The 23,178-nt window shown below is 45.4% G+C and overlaps 2 protein-coding genes across 4 annotated transcripts in view; one reads left to right on the top strand and one right to left on the bottom strand.

Annotated features, from left to right (window-relative positions):
* Positions 1-13,287, bottom strand: part of tnks1bp1 (tankyrase 1 binding protein 1) — a 22,999-nt gene extending 9,712 nt beyond the window's left edge. Inside the window, exons 1-3 of one of the 3 annotated variants that reach the window (XM_031577522.2) lie at positions 12,887-13,287; positions 8,812-10,091; positions 6,068-8,579 (exon numbers count right to left, since the gene is read on the bottom strand). In XM_031577522.2, the coding sequence (XP_031433382.1) occupies positions 6,068-8,579; positions 8,812-10,076 (3,777 nt within the window). In that variant the 5' untranslated portion in view covers positions 10,077-10,091; positions 12,887-13,287. Of the gene's footprint in view, positions 1-693; positions 2,552-6,067; positions 8,580-8,811; positions 10,092-12,886 lie in introns of those variants that run through there. The other 2 variants (XM_031577524.2, XM_031577523.2) reach the window with 2 other exon arrangements.
* Positions 13,288-20,216: 6,929 nt separating this feature from the next.
* LOC105902464 (protein unc-119 homolog B-like) lies at positions 20,217-22,927 on the top strand. Its single transcript, XM_012830052.3, has 5 exons — positions 20,217-20,686; positions 21,105-21,218; positions 21,504-21,603; positions 21,962-22,134; positions 22,751-22,927. Exons 1-5 carry the CDS (start codon positions 20,470-20,472, stop codon positions 22,861-22,863), a joined length of 717 nt encoding a protein of 238 aa, XP_012685506.2. The 5' UTR covers positions 20,217-20,469; the 3' UTR covers positions 22,864-22,927.
* Positions 22,928-23,178: the final 251 nt, after the last annotated feature.

Genomic DNA, 23,178 nt, shown 5'->3' with positions numbered 1-23,178 from the left:
CTGCAGATTACACAGTAAGGCAGATAAGAGGGTGTCTGAGATACTGAGAGACACATTTAAAGATAGACTGCGAGGGATTCCAGGCAGAGAGTGACAGTCACAGGGACAGATGTGGCTGTGAGTAGGCAGACTGGGTAGAGACAGGAAGGAAGGGTAGAACGAGGGAGGTGAGGGAGTAAACTGACGCGAGGGAAAGGAGTGGAGGATGAAGATGATTAGGGAGTGTTAGTAATGAGCGTAGCCTGGCAGCTATGTGAGTGTTTTCGCCTCGGACGTGCCTGAATCTGTAGCCGGGCACGGCATTCGTCCTCCAGCTATCCTACTCTCTCAAACCATCCCAGCATATTACCTCAAAGTGGTCCTGACACCAACAAGGGTTGCCATGTCTTCAGTAAATAAATCCACACTTGGGAGGATCAGACATGCAGACAAGCAACATCCTCAAATGTTACACACACTCTTCATAAATATACACACTTGAGTGTCCTGAGAGAGGGAGCAAACTGCTGGGGTATTATAAACACAAAAAGTGAAGTGACTGAGCTGAGTACATAGTCAAACAGCAAAATTCATAGTCACTGATAGGATACACAAACTCTATAGCAAGCAGCAAGATGGGTATGAAAGGTGGTAGGCAGCAAGAAAGATAATGTAGGGTGAGGTGACTATGTGTGTTTGTGAAAGGTGTCTTACAGCATCCCCATTCACCGTCCGCTTCCGCGAGGACAGACGTTGGCGTCCACGGAGCGACAGACTGCGCAGTGACCGCCTGCTCCGGGACGCCAGGCTGCGCAGTGGTGACACGGCCCTCTGGAACCTCCCGTGTCCCCCACTTCCACCTCCTCCTCCTCCTCCTCCACCTTCGTCCTCCTCTGTCTCCTCCTCCTCCACCTCCTGCGGCCCACGCTGCAGGGCTCCTGACACAACGTCCAGCGCCCCCTGGAGGGACCGGCGCACGCTGCCCACCCAGCCCGACACCTGGACCTGAGCGGCGGAGAGCTTATCACCCAGATACTGCATCCTGAAGGGGGATGGGGGTCACGACCCTGGAATAGAACGGCCTGAAAAAAAGCCTTAGTCACTGCAGCAGAAGTGCTTAATCTTCAGGCTGACGAATCCCTGGTCCTCCAGCTGAGTTTTCAACAGAGTAGCTCCAACAAGGCCAGTTTGCTTTGAGTCAGTTGTAAAGACGCGAACCAAACGTTACAGGGTGCGTTGTGTGTGTGTGTGTGTGTGTGTGTGTGTGTCTGTGTGCGGGGGCTTTGTTCCCAAAAAAGCTTCAGCCAGCCGCAGATGCTCCGGTGGCGGTGCTTTGTTTACATTCAGCGAATGCTTCAGTCACAAGGTCTCGTCGGCGAGCCAGACATGTCCATGAGGTTCAGTGTCACATGCAGCCCAGGGAGAGCCACGCCGGATTCCTCCAAAGCCATGTCCGCAGGAACGCCAACATCTCAGGGCCGACTGCTGCTGCCTCCACATGGTTTCATGAGCTCATCTCTCAAACGTGGCTACTGGCGATCCTGTCCTGTCATCGCTGTCAATCACGACTAAACTGAACAATGACACCTTGTGTAAGCTCTACCTAGTTTTTTTTAAGCAACTGGTTGATCAATTTTAATGTAAATGTAATTAGTCAAACGATGGGTAAACGCCTAGATTTAGAAAACATTCATTTGGGCAGTCACAAATGCAACGTAACCCTGACCCTAACACTGTTTGCCAGGGGATAACAGTCAGCAAACTGCGATCTCACTGCGATATGGCTAATGTTGTCCAACAGTCCAATGGTCTATCTTAAGTAAATACCACAAGTAACAACCAGACACTTATATTTAGCACTTCAATTAGTTTTCAGTGTCTGTTATCTATGCAACATTTTCTAATCACGCCCTTCGTAAAAATCTCTTTCACTTACTTTCTTTCATACTCTCTGTCTGTCACACACCCAACCTGTCAAGTTACACTCTGTGGAGACCAAACGTAGCGTCGCCTGGATGTCCGTCGCTTCCTCGTTTGCTCCCAAAAAAACCCCCCGAAAAGCCCGGAAAAGAGGAAACTCAAAAGCGAAGCGTTAGCTCAGGTAAGGACTGGCTGTAGATTTGAGCCTAATTTCTCCTCCTTCTCTCACTCTCTCTCTCAGTCCATCTCTCTATCCAATCCCATCCACAGCTGAAGGAGGGCAGACGAGAGGAGAGGGAATCGCAGATACAAAGCTGCACTCTGTTCAGACAGCTGCGGGAAGTTCCAGAGGGCACAAGCTTTGCACTCTCTTTCTCTCTCTCTCTCTCTCTCTCTCTCCCTCTCTTTCTCTCTCTTTCTCTCTCTCTCCCCCTCGCTCTCCTGCCTCTCCCCGTTGCAGGTATGGGCAGGTACCGGAAAAGAAAGAAAGGCCGTCCTCCTGCTCCTCCACTTCCCCCCAGTGAGCACACCAGCCTCACCAACACACGCGTCAAACTACCGACTGCATGTTCAAGACCAACAGGGGGAGACTTTCCATAGAGGGATGTGAGAGAGAGTGACTGAAACGTGTGGAAGAGAGGACTTGCTGTCTATGTGTGAGGGGTAGATGGGGAGGGGGGGGGGGGGGTTGCTGTGCCAGTGAGAGAGAGAGAGAGATAGAAGGGGAAGGTGTGAACTACGGGTCTTGGCATGGCAGTGTTTCACTCTCTCTCTCTCTCACTGGCCTGTTTCTGCTTGCACAGTGAGCGAGAGAGATTGGGAGAGAGAGTGGGAGAGAGAGGGAGAACAAGAGAGGGGGAGGCATTCTTTTAGATAGGGGAGGAGACTGGGAGGGTCTAGGGACCAAGAGAGGCAGAAAATTGGGCTCCAGGAGAGACCATGTTTGGTATTTATACAATGCTTGCATCAAAGAGCCACAAAGAGAGAGTGAGAGAGGTACAGAGAGAGAGAAAGAGAAAGTGAGAGACACAGAGAGAGAAACACAGAGAGAGAGAGAGAGAGAGAGAGAGAGAGACAGAGAGAGAGAGAAAGAGAGAGTGAGAGAGGTGCAGAGAGAAAATACTGTGGCTCTGACTGCAAACACAGTGAACTTTCCTACACAAACAGCTCTTTGCCAGGAATGACGCTCCATATTTGTGTCTGTCTAACCAGTCGTTTACTGGATACCTGAGGTCTGTCTGCCAAATGTGAGTCTGACATGTTTTGTACACATAACAGCGATGACTTCCCCCTGTCTGTCTTCAAGTGACACTGAGCTGACATCACACACCGGTGGGAAAATAGTTTTTTGTTCTTGTTGTCAATATGCCTTTAAAGCTCCGCAAGTTTTGGTCCTAGAATCATAAAAGGAACACCCCCAGAAACATTTAATCTTCAACATACATGCCACTTATGCATCAATGTTTTTTAGTAAGAGGAAATATAGAAAAACATCAAGGCATGTCAGACTACCTAAAAAAGTCAGGCCTGTGTCCCCTAAGGGTTAAAAGCTTACCAGCTCACGTCAGTTTCATACAAATGCCATAGCACCGTCATCATCTGCTATGCAACAGCAAACATTTTATAAATGTAAGACATTGAGAGCCACAAAATACTCCAATCCAAAACACAGCAATAGGTTTTGTTAGAAATAAACAGGAGACAAACCCCTGTCCCCCACTCCTCCTCCAAAAGGAAGTCACAGAAAAAATGATAAATCTATGAGGGTAGTAGTGCCCTCTGCTGTTCAAACAGCATAGTAACCTCTAATATGTTAGACGATGACGGGTTGGCCTCTCTGCGATCTATGTCCACCATCAGACCTCGAATCAATGCAGTCTATCCATGCATAGATTGTGAGCTCCTTTTAAGCATCTGATCTGACTGTCACTTGGTTTCCCCTCACCAAAGGAACACGATCAACTTTGTTAACACCACTGGCCCATCTTGTCTGGTCTCCTCTCCTGACTAACCTTCTCAGCTTTCTGTCCTCTCAGTGTGACTTCCTCCAGCCTATCTCTTTCCGTGACAAACCTCACATGGATGTGGCCCTGAGTATGTCCTCTCGCAGTCGTCCAGCTGCTGTTTACAGATCAAGCGGTCTCCAGAGCATTTGCATGCCTGCATGGAAACACTAGTGATGATTTACAGCCACATGTGAGTGCTTCTCTTAAGACAGACAGCCGAGAGAAGAAGCCATGATTGATATATGAAAACGATGATGTTCAAACAAATAAAAAACGAAGGGGTGTTCTGAAGTGGAGACACGTAACCAGCCAATCAGGGAGGAGTATTTTCAACGTGCCATTAACGTCAGTATCGCAATTGGTAATGGTGAAGTTGAGTGTGGTAATAAAAAGAAAAAATGAAGGCATAAGCAGAGAAGGGGAAGGATGATGACAAGCCCAGATGTTGCCCCCATCCTTTCCCACAGCCATCTTTGCCTCAGTCTCAACACTCGGAGCAGATGTCTGCCCCGAGCACGAGACTCAACTCCGATGAAAATAGAAATGCATCCTTAAATGGTCAAGCAAAAAAAAGTCCTCCTATCAGCCATTTTTATCAGATACGCAGCATTTTTGCGGCTTATTGCACCCAAAACTTGTCCACACAGCACAGGCACATACATAAGAGGGCTTTGTACACTGTACTTTCTGATACTCTCTGTCCACAGATGCAAGAATGTTAACACTGTAAACCACAGACAGTATTTTAAGGCACGGGACAGTCAGCGGCTGCGTAGAGAAAACCCCTTACTTTCATTAAGCAGAGGACAAGAATAGCCCACAAGCTAATGTTGTCTCTTGTCAGCATGCTCTTCATGTGTACAGCTTACAGCAAACACACCTGAGAGGAAACTACATAAGCCAGAAACAGAATGACCGACGGCTGTAAATAGTTTCTCGTAATGGTCTACCATTTGCATGACATATTTACATGTGCTCGTTTGTCTGATGTGTTCATCTAAGACAAGACAATTTACAAGTGAGGAGGTCAGGAGAAATCCAAATCAGTCAAACCTGATATTAAACTGACAATGTTTAATATCACAACCCTTTCCACAAATACACCACAAGGTACTTACCAATGTTCAACAAGGTACCTACAGGACTTGAGGCAAGGGAAATGTATTGACAGCTCTTGAGTAAAGATACTACACTGAATGGGCCTTGAGGGAAGACTTCTATGATGGACACCTCCCACTAGAGGGCAGTAGTGGTATCTAGAGGAATCCATTTCCTTGTTTTTTTTCCTAGTCAGGATTTCCTACTCTTGTTGAATCCGTCCCTCACAGGAATTTCAGGCCATCTAAAAATGGCATTAGAGAGGCTCTATGCATGGACTCCATTTCTTTATGTTGTTTTGTGGTCAGTGACTGTGATCTTTCAAGCACAGGTCTTGTCGAAACATGTCTAAAACGGCAAACTGAAACAGAACGACTGTTTGTAATAGGTGTTGGCTGATCACAGATAAGAGGCAGCGGAGTGTTCATATCACGACTATGTTGACTTTGTGTGTCTTTGCGTCTCTGCCTTTGTGTGTGTATTTCACGACTATGACGACTTTGTGTATCAGTGTGTCTCCGTGTGTTTACGTTTGTTTGCATGTTTGTGTGCGTGTGCGTGTGTGTGTGTGTGTGTGTGTGTGTGTGTGTGTGTGTGTGTGTTTTGGTCTGTTGGTTTCAGTGAAACACCTCATTCATTACTCTCTGTCAAACGTTAATCCACGCATTCAGGCGCATGTGACTCCCTCCGCCGTTTGCTGACATCATGGGGCCACTCTACCACCAGGTCAAACCAGTGGGAAATTCCAGGCTAACTGCATGCCCTTAAAAGGCATATCAGCCTATCGCTTATCTAACAACATGGAGCCCCTCATTTCCTTTATGATCTGTCTCATTCCCTCGGTCGATTCCCCTCCAAAAGATGTTTTTTTTTCTCATGCTCTAGTTGCCTCTTTTGGACTGATATGCATTCTTGTTTTGACTTCCTCTCACTTTTTCAGTCTTTCATACAAGTTTATACAATTAGGATTAAAAACACAATAAAACACACACACACACACACACACACACACACACACACACACCCCCGCATGCACGTACGCACAGACACTGATTAAAGCTTACCTTGATTATTTTGGCTGTTTCTTCCTGTTCCCGTTGAGCTGAGGGTTCTTGGGTGGGCTGGTTGTCCTGGCTGGGTTCCTCCTGCTTGGCAGTCACTGGTGCTGGGCTGAGTCTTCTGCTCCTCCTCCCCTCCTCTGGAGCAGTTGGCCCGGCGGCAGCTAAATGCTCTCCATCTGATCGCGGTGCACCATCATCCAGGAGGCTAACGTCCGCAGAGGCAGGCAAGCCTGGTTCCTCAGCCCCAGCAGAGGGTTTCTTATCCCGGGGGATTCTGGGGGAAGGTTTGGGTCTGGTGCCCCACCTCCGGGGCTTCGCTGAGAAGTCGTCATAGGTGACCTCCGGCACCAGTAGGGGGTCAGCGATGGACGCCTCAGCGATGGACGCCGCACCGACTGGGACGGATGGTGCCGGTGGAGCAGGCTGTGGCTCGTCCATGTCGAAGTTGATTAAATCATCACATGTTGCAACTTCCCCTTTTTCTTCTTCTTCTATTGTATCGCTTTCTCTCTCCTGCTCCCTCTGTCTCTCTTTCTCTTTCTCTTCTTCAAGTGCTCGCTGTTTCTCCTCTCGTTCCATCTTCTTCCTCTCTTCTTCTAGCCGTCGCTTCTGTCTCGCCTCTTCCTCCAGCTGTCTCTGCTGCTCTTCTGCTAGTCTTTGCCTCTCTGCTTCCTCTCTCTGTCTCTCCCTTTCTCTCTCAAGTTGCTCCTCTTCTTTTCTCTGTCTCTCCCTTTCCCTGTCCCTTTCTTCCTGTTCTCCTTGTCGCTTCCTCTCCTCTTCTCTTTCCATTCTAAGTCTTTCTTCCTTTTCTTTCTGTCTCTCTCGTTCCCTCTTAATTCTCTCTTCCTCCTCTATCTGTCTCTCTCTCTCTCTCTCTCTCTGGAGTCTTGCTTCCTCCTCTCTTTGACTCTCCCTCTCCTTCTTAATTCTCTCTTCCTCCTCTATCTGTCTCTCCCTCTCTCTCTGGAGTCTTGCTTCCTCCTCTCTTTGTCTCTCCATTTCTTTCTCCAGTTGTCTCTGTCTATCTTCTGCCTCTTTTCTCTCACTCTCGGCTCGTATGTTTTCTTCCTCTCTCTGTGTCTCCCTTTCTTGCTCAAGTCTCATCCTTTCTTCCTCCTCTCTCTGTTTCCTTAGCTCCTCTTCTCTCAGTCTCTCCCTCTTAATTCTCTCTTCCTCCTCTCTCTGTCTCTCCCTCTCCCTCTTAATTCTCTCTTCCTCCTCTATCTGTCTCTCCCTCTCTCGTTCCAGTTTTACCCTCTCTTCCTCCTCCTTCTGTCTTGCCCTGTCTCGCTCCTCTTCTCTTTGCCTTTCCTTTTCTTTTTCAAACCTCAGTCTCTCCTCTTCCTCTCTCCGTCTCTCCATTTCCTTCTCTTTCTCTCTCTCCCTCTCTTTTTCAATCCTTATTCTTTCCTCCTCTTCTCTTTGTCTCTTTATCTCCTCCTCTCTTTGTCTCTCCCTTTCCAACCTAAGGCTTTCTTCTTCCTCTCTCTGTCGTTCCTTCTCTTTTTCCAATATTATTCTTTCCTCCTCTTCTTTTAGTCTTCTCTGCTCCTCCTCTCTTTCTCTCTCCCTCTGCACTTCTCTTTCTCTCTCCCTCTCCTCTTCTCTTTCTTTCTCCCTCTCTCTTTCCAACCTAAGCCTTTCCTCCTCTTCTCTCTGTCTCTCCCTCTCTTTTTCCAGTCTCACCCTTTCTGCCTCCTCTTCCTTAAGCCTCTCATCCTGTTTTCTCTTCTGCCTTTCCATCTCTTCCTCCATTTCTCTTATCCTTTGTTCTTCCTCCTCTCTCTGTCTCTTCTTCTCCTCCTCTTCATCTTCTTTCTCTCGCCGTAATCTCTCCCTCTCTCTTTCCTGCTCAATCTCTCTCAGTCTCTCCATCTCTTTTTCTTCTTTCTGTCTTCTCATCTCCTCCCCTTGCTGTCTATCTCTCTCCAGTCGCAATATCTCCCACTCTCTCTGCTTTTCTTCTTCTCTCTGCTTCTTCACCTCTTCCTCCTGTTTTCTCTCCCTCGCTTTCTCCACCCTGAGCCTCTCCTCTTCTCTTGACCCCTCTCTCTGACCCTTCTCTTCCTTCTGTGGCTCTGTGTCTTTCTCAGCCTCCGTCTGCCTCTGAAAGAGGCTCACCCTATGGTAGACAGGTAATGGGGTGAAGCCTGTGCCTTCCTCATCCTCTTCTTCCTCTTCCTCCTCTTCCTCCCCCGAGAACCCCCCTTCCTGCTCCGCCAGAAAACCAGATCCTCCAGAGCGGCGGAGGGTGAGGGCTTTGTCCTCCAGAGGAGCCAATGCCACGCTCTCGCTGACCGCACACACCACACCAACGACGGGCACATTGCCGACGGCGTGCTTCACCAGGACCGGGGCCGACAAGGAGCCTGTAGTGGGGGTCCTCTCCTCCGCTGAAGGCGCTGCTACCCTGTCCTCTGAGGCAGTTTTCACCATCGCCTCCTCACTTCCTCCTTCTATTGACAGCTCTGAAGGCCCGCTGGGTAATTCCTCTGATGGCCTCTGGGATGGGGAGCTGCAAACACAATTAAAGGTGATTAGTCTAGCGCTAAATGCAATTACCTTCCACATTCAGCTCAGTCTGATTTGTGTAGTGGTTTTAATAATGAGCACCACCGGCACACAAGCACGTGAGAAGACCACATGCTGTGTGATTTAAGCTATGTGAATGTACTCGGGTCACATGCAGGACAACATTGCTCACTGAGGTCACAGAATATATCGTCAGAATAAAAGTGTCAAATTACCCCCTTGAGGTGTTTTGTGACATTCCAGCGTCCAGTTTCAGCTCTTTAATTCGCTGCTTGACATCTACAGCGATCTCAGCTGGTGATGCCAGTTGGGGCTCCTCTTTTTTCAGGGATTCTCGCTGCTGGGAGGCCGCCGAAGAGTCCAGAAGCATGCTGATCCGTCGCTTGATGGAGCCCCCACTGGACTCATCCTTCTCTTTTTCATTCTCTCTTTCGTTTTCCTTTTCTTCGCTTCTCTTCCACTCCCTCCTTGGCACCACTGAGGGTCTGGGCTTCTGATTCGGTTCTGATTCTGGAGCGGTTTGGTCCACATCAGAACCTCTGTCTTTGAGTCCTCCTGGGGGAAGGATCGGCTCCTTTTTGCCAGACTGCTCCTGGTTGTTGTCCTTGCTCGGCCGGAGCGGAACAGACGGAGGGATGGACAGGGGGACGGACTCAAATCTGGACGTCAGGTCCATCGAAAGACGCTTCCGGATGGGCCATTTTCCGGTGTTCTTGGCATCTGAGGTCTCTGTGGTTTGGCTGGTGTCAGACCCAGCTTTGTCAGGCCCCTGCCCTTCTTCTAGAGCTTCTTCCTGTTGTCTGCGATCAAAGGCACCGATAGACTTTGTCCTGGTTCTTAGATGCACGCCACCATCACTGGTCTTTGGCAGGTTCTGCTCTGCTGTTCTTGAGAGGCAGACTTTCTCTGTGTGGGTACTGGGCAGTGTATTCGCTGTGCTAACCAAACTGCCTTGACTCTCAACGCCGACGACATCGCTACCTTTGGGTAGGTCTGGCTTCACAACATCAGTCTGGTCTGATTTGGTTGGTATGACAGGTGTTGGTTTTGGAGCAACAGCTGGAGGAGCTTTTAAGAGGCTAGTTGGTTCAGGCTTTGAGGCGGTGATATCTGGTGTGGCGTGGGACGCAACGTCTGGATCGCGAGTGGCTGGTTTTGGTGCAACAGCAGGAGCAGGCTTGGGACTGATTGCTTGAGTGGAACCAGTCAGCGCTGGTTGAGAGCTACTTGATAGGTCTGGCTTCGCTTGATCATTTGGAGTGGGCTTTGGGGTAGTGGTTGGCATTGGCTTAGCTGAGGCAGTGGTTTGCAGGACTGGCTTATTGTCCATTGGCTTTGGAGCGAGTATTTGACGGATGGGTGTCTTTTTCAGGGAGAAGGGCTTGGGCATGAGGTGAGGTTTGGGGGCTACACTAGGCTTTATGGCGCCCGGGGCTGTCTGCCCCCCCTCCCCTGAACTCACTCCCACCTGTGTAGCCATGGCTACACCCAACACCTGTCGGAGAAAGATAAAAAAGAATATGACATGAGTGGAGACATTCAAAGAGCTTCGTGTCAACTGTGCTGTTACGCTGTGATGCGTTAAACCACTGACCAGGTTAAACCGAACAAATAATGTTCTGTTATCAAAAGAGAGGAAAAAAAAACAGCATAGACATTGAAAAAGATTGTTCACTAGGCTTCAAGATAAAAAATTAAAACTGCAGTTCACATTCTCCACTACTGTTTGAAAAGTGTAAAAGAGATGTGACAGAATGTATGTGTGTGCCTGTGGGTGTAATATTACTGCAAATCTATTCTTTGTGTGGGAAGTGTGCCACAAGGGGTACATTTAATTGGGCCTTGGCTTTGCCACGCTGAAGTGTAGATCTCACATCCAAGTGTTAGCTGTGGGAACTTTGACACACCCTCTGACATCAGTCTTGACACAACTACGGCTCCCTTTCCTTCTCACTCATTCACTCCCTTTCTGTTTCCGTGTATCTGCAATTTTCAACCACAACTGACATAAAAGCTCACTCAAATATTTCTTGGTCAGGTCTCTGCTCTGTTTGGTACAAAAAACTCAAAGAGCTGAATATAAAGCAAATATTTTCATACTTCATACACCTCACTTCTTCTCAGAGCAGATGAGACATAGGTTAACATAGGTTTGACTTCAGACTAATATCCGTTCACACACATCTTGAGAGCATTGTTGCTTGACTTTAAATAAATGTCCGGTATGACACACACCTATTTCACCTGAATTGAACAGGCGTTTGAAAGCCAGGTGAGTACAATCTGGTCAGGCCAGATTTTCAAGCCATTGGTAAATAACCCCTTACAATATATGTGCAAGAGAAATAGACAGAGATCATTTAGGTGCAAGACTCACACCCTGGTATCTTTGGCAACTGACAACACTGGAAACATTGCTTCATTGTATCTCAGCAATTTGTCTTGTAATAAGCTTTAACTGAAGATATGCCCTTTGTCTCCGTGTGAGAGTACATTCCTCTGTTAACCACATGGAAAACCATGCATGATATATTTGGGTAAAACAAATTACAGAATGAGGTTCTGTCGTAGTGTCAGCGAGAAAACTTTGAAGTGATTCACAACAATCCGAAACCAACTGAGGGGCTAACCTGTTGCCACATTATTTACAGTTCTCCACCCTGGGCAAGTTACAACCTAATCTGTTATCTCTGCTTTAAACACACACACACACACACACACACACACACACACACACACACACACACACACACACACACACACACACACACACACACACACACACAAACACACACACGGAAAAGAAGGCCAAGTGTTGCAACAGAACCTAAAGTCTCCTTGGTGTGTGCTGTTATGTTCTGTGCTTCCCACAGTATTCCTTTAATTAACCACAAATTACTCATATCAAGGCATGTTTTGTTTGCATGACTTCCTGAGTATACTTGGGATACGACCTGGATTTGCTAATATGGGAGTTTGGAAAGGGGCATACGAGAAAAAAAGACCGGAAAAATGTATCCAGCATCTCAAATAGGAACAATATCACTTAAGGCAAGCCTGGGAGCCATCTCCCTTGCATCGTGGGGTGGAACCCATCTCAGTCTAGTTTTTCCAGTAAGGGAGCACTGTACAACCGGTCCGACTACATGCAGATGTTTCGGGGGTGAAAAAGATGCACACGGTCTGAGACAGACCCTGAAGGAAAGCTCTGTTGAAGGCAGCTTGTTGCTGCCAAAACATTGTGTGTAATGATTCTGTCTAAGCAAGTAACACAACCTCCTCTTAAAAAGGCTTAATATATGCCCGCTTGCATGCTATGCCCGAGGGATGTGAGTTTGCTTTTCTTTGTTGGAAAAGGACTCAGAGTGTTACTTCTCGACCACCATGGGGCCTAACTGGAATAATAAGCACTGCAATCAGAGGATCTCTCATAGCACAACTCCACACTGTTAACCCTCCTGATGTTCTTGCAGAGAAAATTCTATTTGCTGTACATGAAATTCGAGTCAATTCTTTTTTTGGTGGATTGCCAGCGTGAGTGTTCTTTGATCAAGGGAACTTTGACGCAAGGTCAGCTGAGGGAAAAAAATATTTAGAACGAACTTCCAGAGAGTTGATTGAATAACGTCACTAATCTGGTATGCTTCGCTCTGCCTAAATTGTTTAATGTGATGATCTCAAGGAGAATGGTGCGTTGGGACTTGGGAGAGAAGCAGGCTGACCATAGAGGGTTTAGAAAAAGGCTACCAACAGAGTCCTAAAGTGTGCATGTTCGTTAGATCAACGCCTCTTTAGAACTTGATCTCTTCAGCATGAATTTGACTATTGAGCTCACTGTATGTTTCCCTTTATTTAACATCTCATATCACCTGATGACATGAGGTGGGAATCCTGACCCTAATGTTAACCACATGCTGTTTTATGACTCAGGTAGCCACCTCTGCCATATAAACCGACCTCCACCTGCCACCAATAGGTAACTGATAAATACATGAAGCTCACAATGGACGATCTGTCTATGAACCCAGAGAGAGAGAGACAAACACAGAGAAAGGGGTGGGGTGGGGGGTTGGGGGGCGACAGAGAGAACACTTTCACCCCAAACACAAAAGTAACATCAGTGACAGCATGGGTGGCATGCAACAGCCTCCAGTTTGGGGAGCAGCACGCAGGCTGAGTTGCCAGATGTTTCATATCCACCCGGACAAATGTATCAGCCTCAAGCCAACATGCAGCTTATGTAAACATCACCTAAAGGCAAGAGTTAAAGATAAAAAAAAGAACTTTTACCCGGTTAGTAGAAACCCTAATCCACCAGATCCATCGGAAATCGGAAGAAAACAACCCCTTGGTAGTAAATCCCTTTTCTTTTGTTTCAGGTGATTACTTGCCCCGCCGTAGACTACGCGTCGCTGAGAAACATTTGACAAATAGCGAGCTCCACTGCCTTGAAATCTCATGCAAGGCGTATGAGCAGAAGTCTAGAGCCCCTCCTACCTGGGACGTAAGCTATTCGTTTTCTCTGACCGGACAAACAGGTTTAGGACGAATCGACCTTACACACTCCCAATAGTGACACGAGAAGGGATCCTCCAGAGGACCACAAACGCAATTTCCAAAACAAATGTGACAGTGCATTACAAAGACGCTTAAAAAGTAATCGAAGCAGATTAAGAGAGACCCGCGCATCACTGGCAATTTAGTTAGATCCTTCCTTCCTTCCCTCTCGAATTTCGGGTGAAGGCGGGTCCAGCATCAAACATGATCCATGACATCAAGCACTTTTAGTTTTAGTTTTAGCTTTTCCCCCACAACGTCTTCAGCATCATGGTCGAACATTTTCTAACCATATGGCAGCCTACCCGCTTAGTCAATTTGACGCGTCATGCGCATGTAGGCTCATGATTAAATTAGGCTACTTTGTCGATTGTATGTATTAAAAATGTCAAGATTGTCTTGTGTTGGGGTAAGACGGCGGTTTTCTTGAACGATAGCCATAGGGATTTTTGGTGCTGCCTACCCCATTCCACATCTGGCGGGATCTTACTTCCGCTTCTGAGGATGTTTTCTCCATCACAGGTTACTTCACCTACAAAAGGAGACCGTCCAGTCATTACAAAAGGAAAATCCACTCTTGAGCAACTTTTGTGGTGTTGTGATGTCACACTGTATTGTATTCTAAACAATAGAAATGTGAATTTCACACAGGGTTGTATTACCTATGTTGAAGAGGATTTTCAAGGACTGAGTCAGCAGATATGGCACAATTAGTTGCACTGGGGTTTGAAAGGGATGGGAGCTCATTGTTTTCACAGTTGCCATGACTGTGGATGTTAGGTGGCCGTTAACACCTCTAGAGCTCAGTGTTTTTCCCACCAGCGATAATCATACCTGTGCATCGCCGACATAAGCGGGGATATCGCTTACGGGTAAAGTATCCACATCTCTTCAAAGTATCCACAAGTCTTCATATTTGGGTGACGTTTTTATATTGAACTTGACAGATGTATCTACTAGTCTTTTATTCAATTTACCATCTCAGGGGCGTCCGCAGGATTCTCGTTCACGATAGGCACACTAAAGAAAGCTGTGTCACACACAACCAACAAGTGGCGGCAGCTAATTTTCGGTAAACTTAGGGAAACCCTCTATTGACGTAAAGATGAGTGAGTGAGAGCATCTGGAGTGTGGGACAGTGTAATAAAGACTGCACTGCGAAACAAGTATTTATGTCAAACCAACTGTGATGTATTCATTCATAAGTCACAAGGCCTTTTCATAAATCATAATTTTTTTTAAATATTTTTTTGATGAAAGTGTCAAAACACCTGTAATACACACAGACTGACATCCTTCATATGTCACAAGGTTTCTTTTTCGCCAAACACCATCGCCATGATTTTGTATAGATTTATTTTAAACAAATAATCAAAACAATCTATTTGGCCTCATGACCTTTTGACCTTTGGAGGTCAAAACACCTGTGATGCACACAGACTGACATCCTTAATAGGTCACAAGGCTTCTTTTCACAAAACACCATTTTTTTTAAACACATAATCAAATTAATCTATAGTTTATCTACAGTGATCTATAAAATCTATACAAATGTTAAGGGTTGGTAAAAAGTAATGAATAGGTCTAAATGAATGGCAAGAGGCAAAATGCTGGGCCGTTTGTCTGCAATTCACCAGTGGTTAAAAAACGATGAGCCAAAGACCAATGGCCTGCCAGCTGTCCCTCCAGTGAGCTGACAGTGGTGCACTGGCTTTTTACTGGGATGGTATTTCATGGAATTTCTAAATCATATCCTTGGCATAATCTATTTAAAGTATTAGCCACTAAATATAAGTTGTTCATGGCAGCCTCCTAGAAGGCTCTGAAGGTGAAAAATTACATGCAGCCAATAACAGGCAGGGCCAGAGGACAACCAACTAAAACAAATCTGACCATTAGTATAAATCTTTTTATCAGTTTCTGCATGCAAGAGCTGTACTGTCTGCTCACACAGATCTAAAGACATAGACAGCAGACTGTGTGTTTCTCCATAAAGTTATAAAAATGCAAAGTGATAGCAAAACATCATCCAAGAAGACCTCCAATCTGGCTTTAGAGCCCATCACAGCACTAAAATGTCCTTAGTCAAAGTACTGATTGATCTACTGATCTTCTGATCATGAGTGCATTTCAATATTGGTCCTTCTAGACCTTGTTGGCCATGTTTATATCAAAGGCTGTGCCCTATCCTGGCCTACCTTACCTTTCTTATCTCACCTTCATCTCCTCTTATCTTACCTTTACGACGTCTTCAGTTTGAACATGTCCACAATGAATCATCCAGTCATCAGAATCAGAATCATGTTTATTGGCCAAGTACATTTTCACATACAAGGAATTTGACTCCAGGTTTAGTAGCTCTCAATGTACTTACACTGAAAATATACAGTATAACGCAACAGTTTAGGATAAAATAAATAAATATAATGTATAATATAATAATAAAATATAATAATTTGTAGTCAACTGTTCATTAGATACAAGCATAAGTTAAGAAGGTCCCCAAGGCTCAGTGCTTGGGCGCCTATTCTTCTCTTTGTACATGCTACCCCTATTTGCTGTAATAAGGAAGCATATCTACTATAACTATCCATGAAACCTGATGGAATTATACAACTACCTAGATAGAAGCTTGCCTGGAAAATGTCAAAGCATGGATGACTAACAATTTCCTTATCACAGATAGTTATAACTGTGTAGGCCATAAACATTTGAGATTCACATTATCCAGCCATCCACCCACACTCGATGGCATCTCACTAGCATCCAACACAAGTGTCGAAGATCTTGGTGTTATTATCAAGACCTCTCATTCGACTCACTCATAGAACAGATCTCAAAGACATAATTTTTTTTAATCTACGCAATATTGCCAAAATCAGAAAATCCTTATTCTTTCATGATGCAGAAAAATGAATCCACACATTTATTACTTCATGACTAGACTACTGCAATGCTATCCTGTCCAGATGTAGCAACAACTCATTACAGTTCCATACTTAAAATTGAATTGAACTGATTTGGAACACAGGGGTCTTATACGCAGACACAACAATGTGGCCAATGGTACACAAAGATGGCAATACACAGGGAATCTAGGCAGGGGCGGACTGGGGGAAAAAAGTGGCCCGGGAGTTACTGTCAGACCGGCCCACTTAATACACGGCGCGCTGCCCACTCAATGCATCGCACGTTTTGACCAGTCAGTCGCCTATTTGGAAAAATACCCATACAATTAACATTATTTTGGATGATTACAAAGAAATGACATCATATATGTTTTTTTAAATAACATTTGGATTCACCAATTTGACTGGATGGACACATGGAGTAAAATGATACTGACTATTGTAACACTCCAAGGTAGTTATAGTTTGCTAGATGAATATGCTTAACTCTGGGCTAGTATCAGAAGGTTATATGTATAACTACAGAGCCTTAAGGAATGAATGTCAGCAGAGAAAGACCACACAATAAAGAAACTGGAATCAGAGGGTATAATTAGTATGAACCAGTGGCGGCTCCTGAAAAAATTATCAAGGGGGGCATATTTTTGATAATGATTAAGGCGACCCATTCAGTAGTTACATTAAGCAAGACAATTGTATCAATTTGTTGTTAGCTGATTAACTCATACAGCAATACCTTTTTATCCACTAGATGGCAGCACACAACAGAAATGTTTCCCCTCTACCTACATAGAGTAGCTAGTTACAGGTGAAAAGCTATGAAAGAAAGTTCCATCCAGGAGCTTTCATAAGCAATGATGTGGCTCCACCTTAAAATACCCCCCCCCCCCCCTTGTAGAAACCTGTTGAATGGATACATTTGGTCTAGGAAGTCCTAAATGTTTTGTTGTCAATTTATCTTCATTAGTACGCCGACTTTCAAAGCCGGCAACAATCGAGTTGTTGCACTGAATGTTAAAAATGGATTTAACATGAGAGTCAATGAGAGAGATCTGGGGCGATTTCCAGTTTGCCCAAAAAGGGGCGGGGTCATTTGAAGCACCACGTTTGCCAGACTGTTGCCTGAGTGACTGTTGGCTGATTCGACAATGACATTCAGAGGCAGATCAGACGGTCTAGTGGTAGAATCTGACAGAAAATAAAACTCCCGTAGGCAGTGCGTCGCCCCAATCGCCCTTATGGACAAGCCGCCCATGAACTATATTGTAGAAATGAACATACGATGGCAGAGCTGCCAACTTTTCAAAAAACCTTGGAGTGAGAAAATGTTGCCGTGCACGCAGCTACACACGTTGGGTGGCTCAGATATCAGGGAATTGGAATTAATTTGGCGTTGTACCCATGTTGTGCTCTGCATTCTGTTGGTTTTTGGGGCCCAAAGTCTGCCTACTGTGGGGCCTACTGGAAATGGACAACATTGGTTACATTCTGTGAAGCAAAGACATAGCTGAAGGTCCACCCCCAGGACATTTTGGTTTAAGTAGATGTTATTTCCTGCATTCTAGTGGATTTTTGGGTGGTATGCTAAAGATGTGCAATACCTGAACTTATTCTGATTCATGTTCATCTGATCATGACTTGTAGGGCCTTTTAGACTTGAGCTGAACATTCAACCAGAAAACTATTCTTGTGCCTCAATGACTGTCTATGTACCACAATATAGCCTAATTAATAGACCTGTGTTTAAGATTTTACCAAGGTAGGTTGATTGACATTTTGATTACAATGGTATTCAACTAATTCTTAACTGGAACCTAACCTATATTGTTAATAATTGTATTTAATGATTTATGAGCACTTAATTTAAGAGCACTTAACGATTTATGAACAGCAAAAAATGACACAAGATTAGTTAGGGAGAAATATTTTTCACTATTCAAAGCCTCCCACCACACGTTCCATCAAACAAAAAAGTGCAACAAATAAAGTGCTTAAACAGTAGCCTTTTTAAGCAATAAAATAGATCAACACATGACAAAAATAACTAAAAATGAGGTATCAGGTGCAGATCAGAACCTGGTTAGTCATTTTCTAAGATCTGTGGGCAAGGTTGTACTGGCCTGTGGCCTTCTTGGAGGCCTTGATGACCTCTGAGGGGGGCTCCCATCTGAAACAGGGCTCCAGGTCGGCCATCTTTATGGCCATTATTGAAGACAGGGTGCCATCCAATGCCAGGCTATTTCTGGTCTTAGTTTTGTTCAGTCCCACTGAACACTGAAAACACCCTCTCAGCATCTGCATTCGAATGGGGCAACACCAGGACCAGCTTGGCGACGGCAACAAGCCTCTCAAATTCTTTAGTTCCTGCCACCTATTGAGAATGAACAAAGAACAAAATGGAAAAACATACCATATTTTGTTTTGATTAATACTGTAAGTACACTGTAACAAAGTTCAGATACAACATGCATAGTTTGCATCATGTATGACACGATATAGGCATGCATCAATAATAGCAACAGATGTAGCCAAGCCACACCTGCCAAAAAGAAAGCCAAAAAAAAGTATACCTTATGTTTCCGTGTTGCCATTCCAGCCCAGAAGCTTTCCATCTCAGTTTCGTCCTGAAGGGAGGTGGTTGGCATGGTCTGATAATTCAGAAACTCCTCACCCAGGTGGTCATGCTCCTCTGGCCCATGGTATGGGAGGAGATGGGGAAACCTATTTATGAAAGTAGAGTTACAGGTTGTTAAGTTATAGGTATATTGTCATCGACCAGCAGCAGTTCATACACATGTTCGAGGAAAAGCCATATCAGAATAACTCAGGTGCAGTTTAGGAGTGAACATACCTCATCATTCCTGTCTTTATGTTAAATTCTTTGGAATACATCTTACCTATTCACAGTGTTGTTTGGAAAAGTCTTCTGAGTGAGTCCTTGAGATCCGTGAGATATTGGATGTGTGGCGTGAGTGCGTGTGAAAACATGCAAAAGCGTGTGTCACACGGCGAAACCGTGAGAGTTGGTAGCTCTGCGATGGGGTGTGAACATCAGTGGTATCAGGTGTCTTGCATGCTGGGTGTGTGATTGTGTGTGTCTGTGTAGGGGTGTTGAAGGTGTCTGCGAGCAAGTGATGCAAGTGTTGAGTAGGCTAGAGTTATTGACATTTAATAACGCCTAAAACAAAGTTAGACTGACGGAAGACATGAGTAAAGAAGATATTTCAGAAAATTTTCGAAAAATAAGCACCATGAGTGTGAATACAGATCGCGAAGAGTAGGATAAAATTCAGTCAGTAATTTTTTTGAGCCACATTCATTAGTGAATTATACGTGTTCTGTCACATTCAAAATGTAGACGGTGCCGGCGACGTCAACGTGTAAGGGCTGGCTTGTGATCGGAGTGGGTCAGTATTTTGGACCATCCCAACCCCGTCGGCCCACCGGGGATTCCCCCGGTATCCCCGATGGCCAGTCCGCCCCTGAATCTAGGGCATTACACACTGACTCCAAATTGCTAACTGAAATACTCGCTGATATAACACAAAAAGGGGAAATTCAGTATAAAAATAGAACCGTAACACTAAATGAAACACGTATGGTACTGATATATGCCAGCAAAGCGAAGTTATGTATTCCTTTACTTTCTATTGGAGGCAGGCGATTGTGATGTACACACGTCAATTGTGTGAAGCTAGCAGAAAAGGTTGGGGAAAGTTTAATCCTGCAAATGAGGAGCGAATTTGACTGGACATTGACCAGACTGGACATCACTGTGCTAACTCGGTGACAGTTCCAGGCTCCACGACCCATTCCTTTTTTGCATTATAAAGTTCAACTACATTGCTTTCCTTTAATTTTTTTGTATTTTGCATTTATTTACTTTCGCGTCATTACATTTTGCTTGTGCCAGTTCCGGGTTAAGTTCGCCACTGCCTTCAATATGCTACTAATCAAAATAAAACTGCCAGCACACCCTGTGCCACTGCTAGGGTGCGCAATTGGCGTATTTGGCGTACAGGTGAGGGCGCCAAAGCACCATTTAATCGTTAGGCGTACTTCTAACCTAGGCCAGTATTAGACATTTCAAGAAAAGCAAAGGTGTGACGACAGAATAGAATTGGGGAAAGCTGATATAGCAGCATTCTCAAGAAATTTGATCAATGGCTTGGGGATACGGTTCTGTAGTGGATCCTCTGTCAGTTGTACACGTCACCAAATCAATGCGTCTGCTTTGAGATGCCGGGCCAGCCATCCGATCTATCCCTTTTCTATGTCTTGTAGTCATGGCAACTGTGCAGCATGTGTTCATGAAAACAAGAGGCCAGTCATTCTTCAAAATGCGGAGTCTTGCTACACAGTGATCGGGGACGCCATCTTACATTGATCAATTGGCGGCTGGTTATCATGAGCGGAATTAAGTTGCCAACCGACGCGTCCGTCGCCGAAACCGGTCATAGCACTGTAACTTCACGGGAGCGCAAGCCAACTGGCGGGGTGCTGAAGCGCCTGAGGTCCAGGCGCAGCCAGGTAGACTCTAGGCCAGTCACTGAAGACGAGCTCCGGGAACAGGGTCGGAACATCACTTCTGAGGAAGTGCTTGGTCTTCGCGCTGCCACGCGAGGTATGTAGCCTACTGTTGTGGTAACAAAGGTGGAGGAAGTCGTTATTTTGTGTGCAATGAAATTATTAGCGACCTTGTTGCTTCATCGCTAAAAGGATATTATTGACGTGGGTCTGAATAATTAACAACACCTGTTGATTTCTGAAAGGCAACTTTGAAATTTCTACTGGTTGAACTGGGTTTATAACAATAACCTTGCCAGTGTTCGTTTAAAGCGATAACAAGCCAGTGAGGTAAATTGTTTATTATTATCATTATTATTATTATTATTATTATTATGATCGTTCAAAACTATTTGAAATTGTAGCCTACTGTGAAGGTTACTGTTTACGAAAGAATGGTACAGAGCCAGGTCATTAACTGCAGCGAAATCTGTAAGAACCCTCCAATTACCAATCTCTATTGATCATCTCTACAGATTATCTGTGTAAACCAGAGGACAACATCTACAACATCGACTTCACACGCTTCAAGATCAGAGACCTGGACACTGGCACTGTGCTGTTTGAGATTGCTAAACCGCCTCACGCTGGTAAAGCACGGCATTGTGTCCAACTCTCACATATTCTTTGTAGGAATGTACTGTATATTTTGGCAAGCATGCACGTTTGTTTCCTGTCTCAATCTTGTTTTGTTTACACTTTGCTGCTGGGACCTACAAGGATACCTAGCATGTGAAATAGTATTGATAGGTGGTGTTTGTGTGTGCACGCGCACATGCGTGAGATGTGTGTGAAGTATGTATTTGTGTGTGATATAATGTAATGAGCTGTCTGAGGAGAGTGATATGTGATGTGGGTGTGTATGTCTCTCTCAGTGGAGGATGAGGAAGATAGGGAGGCAGATTCCTGCGCTGGACGTTATGTGCGCTACCAGTTCACCCCTACTTTCCTGAAGTTGAAAACAGTGGGAGCCACGTGAGTAATGCAACACATACACGCATGCTCACACACACACACACACACACACACACACACACACACACACACACACACACACACACACATACACTCACCTTTGTGCGCACACACTGTTACACACACATTCAAGTGCCAACACGCACACACAAACATTCACACCAGAAGACACTTGGTTATAACATTCCCTATGGATCACCTCCTTTCTGTCCGATTTTCCTCTGAACCACTCTCTCTGTACTGCTCGAACCCTTACTCTCTTAAAAATGACTGCTGTGCTCTACAGCCAAACAGTCACTGTCTCCTCCACATGCTCCCCCCCCACCCCCCCCCCCCCCCCCCCACCCCCCCCACTCAGAGTGGAGTTCACGGTGGGCCCACAGCCCCTCAACAGCTTCCGCATGATCGAGAGGCACTACTTCCAGGAGCACCTCCTCAAGAGCTTCGACTTCGATTTCGGCTTCTGCATCCCGAACAGCCGCAACACGTGCGAGCACATCTACGAGTTCCCGCAGCTGTCCGACGGCATGAGTGAGTCACTTCCTTCCCCGCCCGTCCCAATCGCGTCCTCCATCTTCTTTGCCTGCCAGGGCCTTACACATAAGCATAACTGTTTCTCCTCACCATGGATACGGGTTGTGGGAGAGAGAGAGAGAGAGGGAAAAGCAGAGGGAGAGGGGAGAAGTGTGAAAAACAGAGCACCATGCTGATGAAAGAATTACCTAAATCAGTGAAACTGATGTCTAAATAGCAGAGTCATGACTATAGATCTGCAGATGACAATAAAAAAATGAGTATGGGAGCATTTGTCATATTAACTCCGGTAATTTGTATTTATTGCTCTATTGGGAACAGCCTGATACAATTATCCATTCACTAGCTGAAATATGATAGCGTTTGATGGACTTTCATGATTAGCGCTCAAATATCAGTAATCAGTCTTGTAAATGTACGGACAGAGGGGTATTTTTCTCAAATATCTATTACCAGCACAGCCAGCAGTGCAGAATAGTTTTATTTGCATTCATGTTCCTATTCTTTCAAATGCGATATGAGGAAAGTGTTTGACTAACATCCAATGGTGTGTGTGTGTGTGTGTGTGTGTGTGTGTGTGTGTGTGTGTGTGTGTGTTTGTGTTCTTCCTCAGTTCGCCAGATGGTGGATCATCCATATGAGACACGTTCTGACAGCTTCTATTTCGTGGACAACATACTGGTCATGCACAACAAGGCTGACTATGCTTACAATGGAGGGCAATGAGGTGAGAGTAAGAAAGGGAGAGACAGAGAGGGAGAGAGAGAGAGGGAGAGAGAGAGAGGGGGAGAGAGAGAGAGGGGGGGGAGAGGGAGAGAGAGAGAGGGGGAGAGAGAGAGAGGGGAGAGAGGGAGAGTGAGAGGGAGGGAGAGGGAGGAGGAGGGTTCTTGGGGGTGTGGTTACTTTTACAGTAGAAATGAACTTTTTTAACTCATATTGTCCCTTCAGGGCACATATTTCAATTTCCTCAGAGCAAAATGAATGTGAAAAAAAAAAACATGTTATTGTTCTTCAGCCAGCAGCATGTGTGCTCTGGCATGT

The sequence above is a fragment of the Clupea harengus genome, chromosome 12 (genome assembly GCF_900700415.2).
Source record: "Clupea harengus chromosome 12, Ch_v2.0.2, whole genome shotgun sequence".
Lineage (NCBI taxonomy): Eukaryota > Metazoa > Chordata > Actinopteri > Clupeiformes > Clupeidae > Clupea > Clupea harengus.
Note: the sequence above shows the minus strand (reverse complement) of the source record. Positions and strands in the feature narration are given on the sequence as shown.

Coding starts and splice junctions, on each gene's coding strand:
- LOC105902464 (XM_012830052.3), top strand. CDS start 20,470: ATGAGCGGAATTAAGTTGCCAACCGACGCGTCCGTCGCCGAAACCGGT. Junction 20,687..21,104: donor TCTTCGCGCTGCCACGCGAG/GTATGTAGCCTA, acceptor TCATCTCTACAG/ATTATCTGTGTAAACCAGAG. Junction 21,604..21,961: donor TTGAAAACAGTGGGAGCCAC/GTGAGTAATGCA, acceptor CCCCCCACTCAG/AGTGGAGTTCACGGTGGGCC.